Raw genomic sequence first — 16,072 nt, 5'->3', positions numbered from 1 at the left:
TTCTGACTTGATGGAAGCGATGTAGGTCATAATTTGTAGCAATTTGATTGGATGTTCTGCGACAACACCCGCCTCATAGGTATATTGATTGATTTACTACTGGTTATTTCATATTGACGGGGAACACACCCGTGTTTTTGACTGGGTAATTCGAAATTCCATTGTTCAAGTACAATTAAATTGTTTTTTAAATTAAAAACTGTTTAATAACAAACTTCATAACAACAGAAAAGTACAATTACATTACAGACTAGCGAAAAATTAGTTGATTTTTAATTAAAAGAAGAGTAAAACAAGTTTAATGAAATGGTAGACATGACAGAGATAATTTTTTTCCAGTGTTATATCCCTGATTTAAAAAAAAATCTTAATATGAAATGAATAACAGAACAATATTTAGGATATATACTTCTTTTTAAGGTTTGAAACAAACCTCTGAAGGAAGTGATTGATAGGATGTAAAGCTCATATTCTGTATATTTTCCACAGTGTATATCTGATTGATTCTGGCTGTTTGGCATTACTTCACTTGTGATGACACATGCAGTAATGCACGTGTCATCCCATAGTTTGGGCCAAGCTTGAGTTTTTGGAGAAATGCCACCACATTTGACTTTATGCTTTTCATATAAGGATGAGTTCTTGGTCAACTTCACAATGGAAACATATTTTTTTTAAAAAGCTCACATTAGCATTCCTCCACCACCATACTTTATAGATGATTTAAGGTTTGTGAAATGGCACATTACTCTGAAATTAGGAACCAGAAGATGGATAGATTGTGGTAACAGAAGCAACACTATTCAGGCAGCACTTTAATGGAATTTAAATAATGAGTAGTTGGTAGTAAGAAAAGTGTGCCAAGAAAATATCTCCACACCATTGCACCACCAGCTGCAACCTGAAACTTTGAGACAAAGCATGATGAACACATTCAACAACAAATCCTGCACGTCTCAATTCACCAACTGAAATAAAGGGTCACCATTGGCAAAGTATTTCCAAAAGGCAGGATGAGTATTTATTTGTTTCAACATAAAAAAGATTGTCTGAATGACTTTGTACCAAATAATAACAACAGCAACAACAATAATAATAGTCAGAATTATGATTATAATAATCTACATAATAATAATAATAATAATAATAATAATAATAATAATAATAATAATAATAATAATAATAATAATAATAATAATAATAATAATAATGTTATTGTAATTAGAATATCATTATTATTAGGTAGAATAATAATAGTTATTATAATTACATAACATTGCTTATGTTGCATAAAACAGTTATTATTATTGTTAATATTATTATTCCGTGAAGCGGAACCTTTACTAGCAGTTTAATCTGGGGGCTCAAATTCACGTAGCTCACAACATCCGGTCCTGTTTCCTGTTTCCATATAAGGAGCCGCAGTTTGCTGCAATGATCATCCAGAACCTTCAGAACTGAATCAGCTAATCAATAAAGTTCTCTTATTTTGCGATGACGTGAATGGATCCACCCAGTCAGAACCAGCAGAATGAACCGCCTGAGTTCGGCCGTCCCCGCAGAGCAATACCTCGGTAATTTCAGAACTGCATATCCTCATTTGTATTGGCTCGGTTCGGTTCTTATTGTATGAACATATTTTTGTCTTTTATTTTTTCGTCCCGTAGCGGACAGCCAGGTTCTGTTCTATCTGAATGATGCCGTGACCCAGCTGCTGGACCATAAGGAGGAGTACACACAGTTCGGCCTGGTTCGGTACTTCGCAGAATAGTAGGTCCCGCATTAAACAGAACCGTCCGGGCTGAACCCGCCCGAACCGCTTTAAACACAGGATAGCTTTGCATTAGTTGAACGAAACACAATATGTGGTTTACAGTTTTTATTTTTACTATGAAAAGATCCCGAAGTTTCTGTGTTTGAATTCTGACCCCATCTGAGATAATCCAAAAAAGAAAATATATAAATAAATAAATCAGAGCTGGGTTAAATTTGGAAAACAGTAAAATAATAAAATAATTTATTTAAAACAACTCGTTTTGTTTAATCTATTTTAAATGAAATAAGAATACATTTGGGTAAAAGGTCACAACAAAACAAACAACATATATACAATTGATCGCCCAGCAAAATTAGTTGTTGTGACAGGCATACCCACAATTCAACCAAAATGAAATTATTTTGTTTTAAATCCCTATCTTTTGTGGTGGAAGATATTACTAGGTACAACAATGTCACTCATAGAATAAAATGGCTGCAGAATTAGGTGACTGTCTGGCAACATATATAATGGGCTCATCTTTTTGTTACAATTTTCTTAACGTAAAAGAAAATCAAACCAAATTTAAGCTCTGCTCAACTGCTTGTATTTCAAAGTAACTTGAAATGATTTTGTTTGGCCCCCAACCAAAAGTCAAGAACAATAAAAATCTGGCCAACAAAATAGAAAACAACTAATTTATTTTAATAAAACGAAAGTATAACCTTTTGATCTTTAAGGATATCTGGACTTCATAAAAATGTTATTTATTATCAAGCAGGTCAAAATAAAAATAGAAAAATAGCAATAAACTAATATTAGCATTTTTAATTTAATGAATTTTGTGGCTGGTGAGGAGTTTAAATTTTAAAGTTCTGACCCCACTGGCTATGAGAACATTGTTTAATTTAATTTGGAAGACGACTCGGTTTCATTCTAGTCGGGCCCATCACACCAGAACTGCTTCCTTAAACATGTTTTTTTGTGTTTTTAGTTTCAGCAGTGTAAAGAACAGCAACCATGTCCTCTTCAGGGAGTTGAACTACATCAGAGCCACGCAGCACAACAGAGCGTCCTTCATCAGAGTCTTCTGGAGATGCTTCAGGCAGATCGGCAAGAGTGGAGGTGAGTGAGGCGATGCCGCAGCTTCTTACAATGATGAAGTCTAAATCAGAAATTATATTCACAATCTTTATGAAACGTGGTAAAGCAGATTTCATGACCTGAAGGAGGAATCATAAAACATCCTTTAAACTAAGTTACTGACGTATCAGTAATTTGCTGTGTTTCTGTTGACCATATTTAACATTTTGAAAATAAATTTGCTTAATGAAAACACATTAATTAAAAAAAATTCTTGCGTTTTGATGAAAAGATTTTACACTAGGTGAAGTATATTTTTTTTGGCCGGTTTATTTAACAAAACTGTATTGGAAACACTATTTTTGCGTCAAAAACTATGAATAAATACATTTATTTTTTAATTCTTCAAAATTAATAATCTAATATTAATTGATGGACATATATTAATGTGCATTTAATTACTAATTTATCTGTTGATATACTTGAAGCTGTGAAAGGTTTCACGTGAAGCTGTGAAACCTTTGACCTTTGACTCCTCTTGTACCGATTGTTGTTGTGCACCAGTTAAATCGACCTGTGTATCTTGTTGTGTTGTAGATTTGCTGTCGGTGCCGGAGTACAGGTCCCTGCTGCAGCTGCTGTGCCCTGACTTTCCACTGGAGGCAGTGCAGAGCGCCTCCAGGTGGTAACAGCTTCATGTTGCACTCAGCAGGGATGCTAATCTGAAAACGCCACGAAGAAACTGGACCTGCTCTGATGCGGTCCTAGCCTGTTTGGCCCAGGGTATTAACAGGCTGGGTCCGCCCTTGATGTTACCCCACCAGAATTAATATATTTTAAATGGATAAAGCAACAGATTTACAATGCAAAAATAAAATCCAAAGTGTTTAATAGAATAGATAAGAGAAGATTCTGAACATGCCCATTATGACTCGTATGAGAGTTCTGGATCTTTTCAAAGATTCAGATCCTTGACATCTTTCCACGTGCAGCTCGTTAACTTTGATTTATTCTTTCTGTCATTCTGCAGAATTGTTCTGGCGGACAACGCCTCTGATGGTCTGATGTCTTTCTCTGACTTCGTTTATTCCTTCCAGCTGCAGTTCTGCTACCAAGGTACAGCCGGTTCAGAAAACATAAGAAAATTCAACATTTAGGTCAAACTGTCTCTTCATCTTTTTTTTCTCTGATGAGCCGAATACGAACGAGTTCCTCCTGTTGTCGTCCTACAGAGTTCCTGGACAGCGTCCAGGTGATCTACCAGGATCTGCTGGCCGGGAAGAGTCCCAACACCGTGATCGTCCCCACGTCGTCCTCTGTCGAGCAGCTTGTCTCCGTGGCAACCGAGGAGAGCGACAGGGAGGAGCAGCAGCAGGACGCCGTGGATTCGTCCACGCTGGCTGAGTGTGTGGATGCACTTTGTGAACGGTTCAAGCACAGGTGAGCAGACCATGAAAAGTCTCATAATCACAGCGTTTTTGTTTTTGTTGTTTTTGTGAATGTTTTTTTTTTTTTTGGGAGCAGTTATCCCTCCAGGATGTGTCTGAGGGAAGTACTGGAACAGACAGACAAAGTTTCCTACTACGGCTTCCTCCAGAGTCTGGCCAACCATGAGAGCATTAACCAAACGATCGGTGGGTTCAGCAGAAACTTTTTCAAATGTTTTCTCTAACCAAACATAGCTTTACCCAAAAATATTCCAACTGTATGAACCGTAGCAGTAATAGTCAACTAATTTAGTAATCGATTAATCATGTTGTGTCCTGATGTCATGACACAACATGCACACGTTTCTGTGGAAACGCTAATGCGATGATGGGCTTGTTTTCTCTGCCAATGGCTGCTAGTGGTTACGCAACTAAAACCCGACTCTAAATGACCTCGATTCAATGAATGTTTGTTCTGGATTTAATTTGATTTGCAATTGAAAAATTGTCTGAGTTTTAAAAAAAAATATATATATATATAAGGTTTTATGAACATGAACATTTTGTAGTTCAGTTTCGATTGTAATTGTATACTGCAATTAATCGATCAGCAGTATACAGATTTTTAAAATTCCCATTTACTGAAAGAACGCACTCAGAGCAATAATTAATCCAAAATTGTACAAAAATTACATAATTTTTTGTTGCATTTGAAATAAAAACACCTGTGAAAATGTGTTTTAGCCAAAACTCAAGTGGCCTAGATTAAACTTTATCTGGTTAAGATTCTCTAAAGGAATGCTTTAATATTGCATTTTAGGTAATTAAATATTTATTTTCTTAAAGGCTTAAGTGGTTAAATGGAAACTCTGCAGAATGTGCCAATTATTTCATTATTGTATTTAATAGATTAATTAGCAGAATAATTGATTACTAAAATAATCGCTTAATGTCAATTCTATTGAGTAAATCTTGACTTAAATCAAAATGGCTACTTACTCTACCACACAGTAAGATTGTTTTCTCATTAACATTTTCCATCTTTATTCTGTTTACTTCCTAATTGTTGTCCATAATGTTCTCAATTTTAAGAAGAATTTCATATAAATTCAAAAACTTATACACAACCCTGACCATCCTCTTTATGAGACTCTTAGTAAAATACAGTGTCTTCAGTCAGAGGCTTCTCCAAATTCGCTGTAATACAGATTGCTACAGGAGATCTTTCCTGCCCACAGCCATCACCATCTCCAATGACTGAAGAATTTGTACTTGATATGAGTTACAACAACATTTAATTTCCATTATTAAATTTGATTAGATGATCTGAGTTTCTGTGTCTGAACTGTTTCAGGAGCGTTACCCAGTAAGGAGGAGCTGCTCGTTGACCCAGAAATGGACCAGGAACTCGACAAGCTGTGAGAACAAACTCACACAACTCATTTAGTTTACAGTCACTGGCTTTTAATGGTGATATTGCACTAAAATGAATTCAAATTTAATCTGTATTACATAAAAAAAAAAATATATATATTTGGCTTTAATTGTGTGCAAAATACAATTGAATAACCTCTATCAAGGTGAAAGTACTAAATACACTGCAAAAAAATACAAAGTTTCTCTGTTCTAGTTTCTAGTGGAAATATCTCACTACCCTTGAAATAAGAAAAACTAAATAAATAACTTTTCAGCAAGATAAAGGAGCTTGTTTTAAGTGAATATTTACTTAATAATGATTAAAATGCTAGTTCAACTGGCAGATTATTTCACTGATAACATGGGAAAAATGTTGTTTATATAGAGAAATATTCTACCAGTAAATAGCATTTCAATCAATAATAAAGAATTATTTACTTAAAATTAGCTCCTTTATCTTGCTGAAAAGTTACTCGTAAGTTAGTTTTTGTATTATTTCAAATGTAGTACGATATTTTCACTAGAAACTCAACCAGAAATGCGTATAAACCTTTTGTTTTGACGATGTTTTGAGCGTCGTCTTTCTGCCTCAATAAATCCAGAATCGCTCAGATCTCTGTGAGCCCCAGCAGCAACAGCAGCGGCAGCGCCATCGGGGGGCTGAAGGAGGTGCAGAGGCGCGCCTCCCCACGCAGGAACATCCACCACCGGAGGAAGATGGAGGTGGAGAGCGACGGCTCCACCGAGGAAACGGACTCCTCTGAAAACTGAACCGGGTCTTTAAGTCTTGGCACGCAAAAACATTCTAATAAAAATTGCAATACAAAACCCACATTACGTCAGATAGTGCCGTATGAACACGCATTTGAAGTGATATCGAAGTGACATCAGGTGGTCGGTTTGATCTGTACACTTTTCCACTTTTTCTCTGTAAAGTCATCTAAGAGATGTTGTTCATTTTTTAAAGTTTATAGTTAGTTATTCAGCACCTCTTATCTTTCTGATACTGACTTTCTTGTGTAATCTTAGACTTTCTGTCTTTTTGAAACTGTTCACGTTTTTTTTCTTTGGGTTTTACTCATTTTTATTAGACCTCTTGTAGCTGTGCATTTTCAGAGACATTTAGCTTAGCATATTTTAGCATAGTTAAAGCTGGTTAGCTGTGTTTAGCTAGCCAGCTAAACACAGCTAGTGTAACATAGTTTGGCTTAGCTAATTTTAGCCTAGCTTAACCCAAATCTAGCTTTGCTTACTTTGATTTAGTTTTACTTGGTTTAATGTAGCTTACCCAAGATTAGCATGTGTTTAGCTTCATTCAACTTAGTTTAATTTAAATTAACCTTTCTTGACTTAGTTCAGTTTAATTTAGCTTGGTAGCTATACCTAAATTTAACTTAGTTTGGGTTAGTTTAGTGTACCTTAGGTTCACTAAGCTAAAATAAAGTGAGCTAAACTGACTTAGCTTTAATTTAGCTTAGCTTAGTTTAATTTCATTCAAAGTGTGTTTTCTTAATTTAGCTTTCCTTAGCATCTCCCAATTTTGCTCAGTTTTGTTTGTTGTGTAGCCTACATTATGTTAACTTAGTTTAGCTGTCCAAACATAGCTTAGGCTAGCTTAACAATTAGCCCAAAATGCATTAGCTTGATTTTTAGCTTTGTTTGGGTAAAATCATGAGCTTTCTTCTTTAATTCTTAAGCTATTTGTTATTTTTATACACCAAACTCTCAAGTGATTCTCAAGCAAAGCTAATAATATTTTATCTCTAATTGAATTTGTGCTAAACTAACCTGCTGTCATATTATTGTGCCATCATGAATGTTACATCAGTTTTAAATCTGAACTTATCAAAGTAGTAGTTTAATAAAAAAGTATGTTTTAAAATAAATTTGATCTCATTGAGTAAATTCAATGCATCTTCATGGCAATAATTAAGGACTTTGAAAGAGCTTCAGAAAGCATAGAGAACAATTTAATAGATTAATAATAAGTCTGTAAATAAAATCTGAAGAGAAGAGCATCTTGATGTGAACAGAAATGTTTTTCAGCTGTTTGTACCTTTTTTTTTAAATCTTTGTTTCTTAAAGTAATATTTCTAATGTAAAGCTCAATTTTGTGGTACAATTTTAGATTGTTAGATTTGTGGTATTTATGGAAAATAAGCTCTATTGAAATGTTGACAACAAAGCAAACATTTTATGAATGTACCTTACAAACAACATGTAGCCTATCTGTTCTTGAAGATTTCTATACATATATGAACAAATGTAGAAATAATAAATCAGTCAGTCCCATTCATGTAGTTAATAGTTACAGGCTTTTCTTCTTTTCTGACCTGCTACTGCGTTAATGTTTATGATAAATTAGATGTTAAGCCTGGGTAAGCCTGTTGATGCATTTATGACTTCAAATATAATTCAAAATGTATGCAGCTTCGCTCACTGATTAATAAAAGCTGTAACTGTGACGCCATTAAGGGTTTCTGGGTCATTATTGGTTAGAATTAATGTCAAATTGATATGGAGGCAGTTTTTGGTTCACTTCTATGCAACAGAAGTGAACCAACTTAATTGGTTGGAATTGAATAACTTAAAATATAATCATCAGCAAAAGGTTTTGGCAACAACAACAAAAAAGCAAAATCTGTATGAAACTGTTGGTGCTTTTAGTGATTTTCATTTTCATCATTCATATAAAATTGCCAGAATTTCCAGACTAACTTTTATAGAATTCCCTGTCTTTTAAATTATATTTAAAATAAAAAATAATAAATGCTGATTTAAAAAAGACACAACATAAGAACGGGGAAAACCCAGGAGGAAAGAAGACAATATATTTGTTCTTAACATCCCAGTTTTCTTGTGTTTCTACTATAATTTGTATATTTGTCTAAATATATCTTTATTTGCACTACCTTTGAGAGTTGCAATCTTTTCAAAAAAAAAATTTAAAGAAATTCTGATTCTGAAAGATGGAACATTTAAGGGTTGTGAAATAATGTTGATATTTTTTCATATTTTGTTTGTCTGGAAAAATCGAAATTGAGACCTTGTAGGAACTCTGCCGAAAACATACTTAAAAAAAAAAGAAGAATAACATAACAATAAGAAAGAAAAAGTTTGCAGGAACTAACAAAAAGCCAGTAGCTAAATGCATCTTTTACGTCCGGATTTTACAAATTAAAATACAAAATTGTTTAAATTCACAAGGCCAGAATGTTATTTTTCAAAAACCAGATTAAACACAAAGTTCAGAACTAACAAGCGTCTTTTTCTGAAACTGTTCATGATGAATAAATCACTGTTTTCAACAAATTGTCATCATTTAACATCAGAAAATCTAAATTCAGCATTATTCTCAGAATAAAATAAAATAAACATACCATGATCTGTGATTTTTGTCGTAAACTTGATTTATTGACATGAAAACCCAGAGTTAACGTCAGTCTGAGCTTCTTCATTTTACAACACTGATATCATGCGGCGCTACACCCAGCCACAGCGTACGGCAATACCTCCTATACAAACAAACAAACGGGATTTATACAGGAGGCCTCTGTGATGAGGATGATGAGGATGATGAGGATGATGAGGATGGTATATGTACAGTGAATGTTCGTGCTGTTAAGAGTCACAGAGCTGGAACGCAAAGAAAGGACACTTTCTGGAGGAGCGGCTCAAAGTGGTGCGCTTCAGGTGGTTGCCATGGAAACAACGAGGCACAGTTACATTTTCCTATCATGGCCAAAGAGGCAGTTGGGTTCTGTTTCTTTTTTATATATATATATAATTTTTTTTTAAAGTGGCTCTAATAAACAGTTCTTGGAGTTTCAGTTTGGAAATGTTTTTTACTCAGATCTGGATCATGCTTTGATTTAAATAAGGCATAAACAATTTTTTGAAAACAAAAAATATGGATTCTATCTTTAAGGTGGCTTTGTCCTTTTCTCACATACACTTAAAGGGGCAGTACTTATTTAAAACTGACCTTATTTTAGCTTTACATTATGTTATAATGTTATTTTCTCATCACAAAAATACCTGGACAGTTGCTTTTATTCTTTCATGCGTGTTTGAGAAATCCTTTAATCTCCATGGCAACCATTCAGCTGTGCAAAACGCCTCGTTGGATCTAGCCCCGCCTTCAGGACACAGCTCCTCCTTTCAAGCTTCAGCCTCACAGAGCAGCCCTACCCCACGACTCCCACACTCAGCTCCTTCAGACTAGCCAGCAGCAATTAGCAAACACCTGCCCATCGCTCATTATGAGCTACATCTCAGAGCAACGCTGGTAAAAACACTGCTAGAGGGTTAAAAGAGGAGCCATGATGTGATGACTTCCTGAAGGCAGAGTTTTAAAAAGAGCAGGAACTTCTTAAAGAGACAGTGACTCAATTTCAAGGAGTTAAATTACAAAGTTAAATTTCTTTTAAGGCACATTTGATATTTCTAGCATTTTTATAACAACTGAAGCTAACATATTTACTTGATTCTGCTATAAAATGGCCTAAAAATACATAATAATGCCCCTTTAAACAAGACTTTATCATCCAAACAATAAATGCAGTCACGGATCAGTATGATTTTATTCCTGTTGTTTTATTAAATACAAGATGTACATTATATATTTTAATTAGGAGGGCACCAATAAATCAACCCCAATTTTCTTAATTTTGGGAGATCTGAAATTTGCAGATAATGTGAAACTGATCTGCCATTGTCATTTTTGCTCTTCTGTGAGGGAGTTCTGACTGAGTGACCCGCCCACCAGCCCGTGGCTTTTCAGATAAAAAAAAAAATCATGGTAGGTCAGTATTTCTAAATAAATCATTTAAATCTGTTAGCTAGAAAACTGCTAACAGTGCTGCCATAGTTTTTATGATATAGTTTAAACTCTTACTGAGACTTTGTACAACATTCCACATGTTTCAGATGTTTTCCAGCTCAAACACTCCATAAATATCTAAACAGCTTCAAATCATTTTTCTGCAGAAACATGCCAGCTATGAACCTAAGTCCTCTGGGTTTCCACAGCAACCACCTCTGAGGCGATCAGTCGCACCGAGCCGCAGGACCACTCATCTGAACACGACCTGCTGTTTGGTTTGATTGTTTGCTTTTTTCAGGTTTAGTTCTTTCAGTTAGTGCAGAAAAGAAAAGAAAAACAGGCACTGTTATCAAACATGGAAATAAAAACATTTTTGGTGCTTCAAGATTTATCTGCTCAAACTCCAAACGTTTCAACTTTGTTCTGCTGAGTCCGCAATGACTGATGTGGCCACCAGAGGGCAGGACAACGTGAAAGCTCCCAGCTGAATTTTCTCAGAGACATCAGGATGATTACTGCAGCTGTCAGCTTTCATGCAAAAGCAGCAGTAAGAATTAAATTTGCACATTTTGGTTCTACGTAATTGAAACAGCCCTTTAGATGAATCCCTAAAGGGGGAGTATCGTGTGAAATTGACTTTTTTAGAGCTTCACTTCCTGTTATGAAGTTATTCCCTAATAAAAAAACGTACATGGAGTGCTGCCTTGATTCTTTCATGTGTTTGAAAAATCCTTTAATCTTCCACTGAAACTATTCAGGAATGCAAAAAGTGTGGGTGGACCTAGCTCTGCCTTCGTGGCACAGCTCCTGTGTAGTGTAGCCATTATTTTGTGAACATTGTTGGACACCACAAGGCACGATGGAACCCGACCAAACATTCATACCTAGGATTTCTGTCGGCTAATGTGTGATCTCTCAGGTTTTGAAAATGGGCCGACAGCTCTAAGATGGTGTAGTGTGCGCTGGACATTACACTAAGGAAATGCGGAAGGGAGGGTCAGTGGAGAGCAGCGGAGTTGAGCCTTTTTTCATTCAGTGTCATCAACGGAAAGAGAAACAGGCTGGAAGAGACGATAAAGCCGATAATTATAATGACGTTGATAGTTTTAATGGATAATACGATTAATTGATTTATCGTTTATTGTGACAGGCCTAGTTGGTTTTATCTCAGAGCCATTTTTTATTTCGAAGTGTTGATTTTGTTTTCCACCCGTTTAATTTTGAAGTATTGTTTGTCTGAAAGACTTTAGTATGGGGATCCAGTATGGGATTGAACCACCTACCTCAGCGTTATTAGTGCCGCACTTCGTCCAGCTGAGCTAACCCAGCTGGACAGGGTTTTCTTAAATACATGGTAACTCATAATGTCGACTTTCCATGGATTTAACAGAACTTACATGATCTTACCACAATGGAGATTTGAGTAAAGAACTCATATTCTAATGTTTTTCAAAATAAATGTGCAAAATGTTTTAATATACAGCCTATTATAAAGAATTGATTTCCTGAAAAGTTTATTTTTCAGTTGACATGTGTGGGGATTGAACTCATGACCTTGGCATTATAAATACCCTACTCCGACCAGCTGAGCTAACCAGCCACACATAAAGTTGAGTTTTCATCAATGTAAGAAAAACTTACATGATCTTGACAAAATCAGAGAAATCCTAAAGTCTTTCAAACTGAAAATGAATTTCAGTTTAATTTAAAGCCTCCTGCTACTTTGAATAGTTGATTTCCTGAAAACTTTATATTTCAGTTGGCCAGAGTGGGGATTGAACCCATGACCTTGGCATTATAAGTATCACGTTCTGACCAACTGAGCTAACCAGCCACATATAATCTTGTGTCTTTGTCAATATAATAAAAACTTACATGATCTTGACAAAATCAGTGAAATTATATTGTCTTTCAAACTGAACATGAATTACAGTTTAATTTAAAGCCTCCTGCTACTTTGAAGAGTTGATTTCCTGAAAACTTTATATTTCAGTTGGCCAGAGTGGGATTTGAACCCATGACCTTGGCTTTATAAGTGTCACGTTCTGACCAACTGAGCTAACCAGCCACACATAATCTTGTGTCTTTGTCAATATAATAAAAACTTACATGATCTTACTACAATAAAGATTTGATGAAATGCTCTTATGTTTTTCAAAATCAACATGCTTAAAGGGGTATTTTCCAGCAATATTTTATTTTGATGTATTGATTTTATTTTTCAGCCATTTTTATTTTGAAGTGTTGATTTTCTTTCAGAGCCATTTTTTATTTTGTTGTATTGATTTTATTTTCCAACCATTTTTATTTTGAAGTATTGATTTTATTTTCCAACCTTTTTTTATTTTGTTGTATTGATTTTTATTTTCCAACCTTTTTATTTTGAAGTGTTGATTTTGTTTTCCACCCTTTTTAATTTTGAAGTATTGTTTGTCTGAAAGACTTTAGATTTCCATTGACCAGTATGGGGATTGAACCACCTACCTCGGCGTTATTAGTGCGGCACTTCGTCCAGCTGAGCTAACCCAGCTGGACAGGGTTTTCTTAAATACATGGTAACTCATAATGTCGACTTTCCACGGATTTATCAGAATTACATGATCTTACCACAATGAAGGTTTGAGTAAAGAGCTCATATTCTAATGTTTTTCAAAATCAATGTGCAAAATGTTTTAATATACAGCCTATTATAAAGAATTGATTTCCTGAAAAGTTTATTTTTCAGTTGACATGTGTGGGGATTGAACTCATGACCTTGGCATTATAAATACCCTACTCCGACCAGCTGAGCTAACCAGCCACACATAAAGTTGAGTTTTCATCAATGTAAGAAAAACTTACATGATCTTGACAAAATCAGAGAAATTCTAAAGTCTTTTAAACTGAAAATGAATTTCGGTTTAATTTGAAGCCTTCTGCTACTTTGAAGAGTTGATTTCCTGAAAACTTTATATTTCAGTTGGCCAGAGTGGGGATTGAACCCATGACCTTGGCATTATAAGTGTCACGTTCTGACCAACTGAGCTAACCAGCCACACATAAAGTTGAGTTTTCATCAATGTAAGAAAAACTTACATGATCTTGACAAAATCAGAGAAATTCTAAAGTCTTTTAAACTGAAAATGAATTTCGGTTTAATTTGAAGCCTTCTGCTACTTTGAAGAGTTGATTTCCTGAAAACTTTATATTTCAGTTGGCCAGAGTGGGGATTGAACCCATGACCTTGGCATTATAAGTGTCACGTTCTGACCAACTGAGCTAACCAGCCACACATAATCTTGTGTCTTTGTCAATATAATAAAAACTTACATGATCTTACTACAATAAAGATTTGATGAAATGCTGTTATGTTTTTCAAAATCAACATGCTTAAAGGGGTATTTTCCAGCAATATTTTATTTTGATGTATTGATTTTATTTTTCAGCCATTTTTATTTTGAAGTGTTGATTTTCTTTCAGAGCCATTTTTTATTTTGTTGTATTGATTTTATTTTCCAACCTTTTTTTATTTTGTTGTATTGATTTTTATTTTCCAACCATTTTATTTTGAAGTATTGTTTGTCTGAAAGACTTTAGATTTCCGTTGACCAGTATGGGGATTGAACCACCTACCTCAGCGTTATTAGTGCGGCACTTCGTCCAGCTGAGCTAACCCAGCTGGACAGGGTTTTCTTAAATACATGGTAACTCATAATGTCGACTTTCCATGGATTTATCAGAATTTACATGATCTTACCACAATGAAGGTTTGAGTAAAGAGCTCATATTCTAGCCATTATTTTAGCCATTATTTTGTTCCCACTGTTGGACACCACACTGCACGATCAAACCGTTATAGGACTTCTGTCGGCTAATGTTTGGTCTCTCAGGTTATGAAAATGGGCCGACAATCGACCGACAGCCCTAAAATCATGTATTGTGCGCTGGGCATTACACTAAGGAAATGAAGAAGGGAGGGTCAGTGGAGAGCAGCAGAGTTGAGCGTTTTTTCATTCTGTGTCATCAACAGAAAGAGAAAAAGGCCAGAAGAGACGATAATGCCGATAATTAAAATGACGTCGATAGTTTTAATTTATCATACGATTAATTGATTTGTTGTTTATCACGACAGGCCTATATATAGTATATATTTCATATAAATGATTGTGCTATAAAAAAGCACCATGTGCCTGGAAAATGCATAATGCTTTCCCTTTAAAAAATAAAAAATAAAGAGATTTTGAGTCAGACGTGTTTAGAGCTGTTTTTTGAACAAAGTTTATTGGGATTTCCTTTTTGTTGCTGCATTTTAAGAAAACTATTTTTGTTGTCAGCGTTATTACCACCTCTTTATCTCATATGTCATTATTTCTTGACTGAAATTATCTTATTTCTTGTAATATCTCAAAACATTTTCCTTTTTGGTCACGTTTTCCTATCTGCTTCAAGTTGAACGTTTAATATTCACTCCAGGTTTGAGCAGATAAAACAGAAGAAACATCAGCATCCTCTCTCTCTCTCTCTCTCTCTCTCTCTCACACACACACACACACAGATTGCACAGCGTCATTTCGGCCTTGACTTGTTGCTCAGCTGCAGGAACCCTGTGTGAACGTTTTCAGTCACATTTGGAAGCCAAAGGAAAGCAGCAAACATAAATGAGGCACCTTCACCATTAAAACAGAAGATTGTCGAGACTAAATGTTAGAAAATACAGAATCTGCGTTTTGTTTTGCTTTTTTTGGAAACATCAGTGTGTGCAAAGAGACGAGCAGATGAAGGCCTCCGTCACTGTGGAGTTTAAAATCTGCTCTGTTGATTCATCCTGCAGCTTCAAGACCTTATAAACACTATTTCTGTTTGTTAGAAATCTATTTTGCTTTTAATAAAATCATAAATATAGCTGAAGAAGATCTCTCTACATATTATGCTGATTTGAAGTCATGCAGAATTTTTATTCTTATCCATATTAACCCCACTTAGGTGTAAAAGTCTTAAACTTAATTATAATGTTTAGTTTTAAATTGTCCCAAACTGATACGTTTTACAGATTTTTTTGTTTATAAATGTTTTTAAATTTCACCTATTTTTGTTTCATTAAAATAACTTGTGTTGTATTGTATAGCTGGAAGAAGAATCAGAGAACTCCTCGGTTGTAGATGGTCTCCACAGATCATGCAGCCATGCTCCAAATGTCTCTGCAGCAGCAGAAATGTTGTACTCCCAACTCTGCAGCTTCAGTTTCAGGTGAAGATTCCTTTCTCTGATGAATCATTTCGGATCGTTTAGGACATGTAGAGAAAGTAAGCCAAGAGCTACACTGCCCCCTATGGGTCTGGCATGGTTAAAACAACACACAGGGGCGGATTTGTGCAGGTTCATGAGGATAAAAACGTTTCTGAAACCAATCCCGTGTGTATTTGGTTTTATAAAGCCTGGGCTATATGCGTATGATATGACGTCATACTGTAGAGAGAGAGAAAAAAGGAGTATAATTTCCACCAACAAAACTCAATAATTTTGAGAATAATCTCAGAAATGATTTAGAAAAACAATGACATTCTTAGCTCCAAAAGTCAAAAGTTT

General features: G+C 35.1%; 1 protein-coding gene and 3 non-coding genes across 4 annotated transcripts; 1 reads left to right on the top strand and 3 right to left on the bottom strand.

Annotated features, from left to right (window-relative positions):
• Positions 1–1,401: 1,401 nt before the first annotated feature.
• Positions 1,402–8,152, top strand: lg08h11orf49 (linkage group 08 C11orf49 homolog). The gene is made up of 9 exons (XM_044125856.1): positions 1,402–1,574; positions 1,668–1,770; positions 2,751–2,881; positions 3,437–3,521; positions 3,870–3,955; positions 4,072–4,279; positions 4,364–4,473; positions 5,621–5,684; positions 6,285–8,152. Exons 1-9 carry the CDS (start codon positions 1,532–1,534, stop codon positions 6,451–6,453), a joined length of 999 nt encoding a protein of 332 aa, XP_043981791.1. The 5' UTR covers positions 1,402–1,531; the 3' UTR covers positions 6,454–8,152.
• Positions 8,153–12,267: 4,115 nt separating this feature from the next.
• Positions 12,268–12,341, bottom strand: trnai-uau. Its single transcript has one exon. It is a non-coding gene; the product is annotated as a tRNA-Ile (tRNA).
• Positions 12,342–13,467: 1,126 nt separating this feature from the next.
• trnai-uau lies at positions 13,468–13,541 on the bottom strand. The gene has a single exon. It is a non-coding gene; the product is annotated as a tRNA-Ile (tRNA).
• A 160-nt stretch (positions 13,542–13,701) lies between these two features.
• trnai-uau lies at positions 13,702–13,775 on the bottom strand. The gene has a single exon. It is a non-coding gene; the product is annotated as a tRNA-Ile (tRNA).
• Positions 13,776–16,072: the final 2,297 nt, after the last annotated feature.

Source organism: Gambusia affinis, linkage group LG08 (genome assembly GCF_019740435.1).
Source record: "Gambusia affinis linkage group LG08, SWU_Gaff_1.0, whole genome shotgun sequence".
Taxonomy (NCBI): Eukaryota; Metazoa; Chordata; class Actinopteri; order Cyprinodontiformes; family Poeciliidae; genus Gambusia; species Gambusia affinis.
Note: the sequence above shows the minus strand (reverse complement) of the source record. Positions and strands in the feature narration are given on the sequence as shown.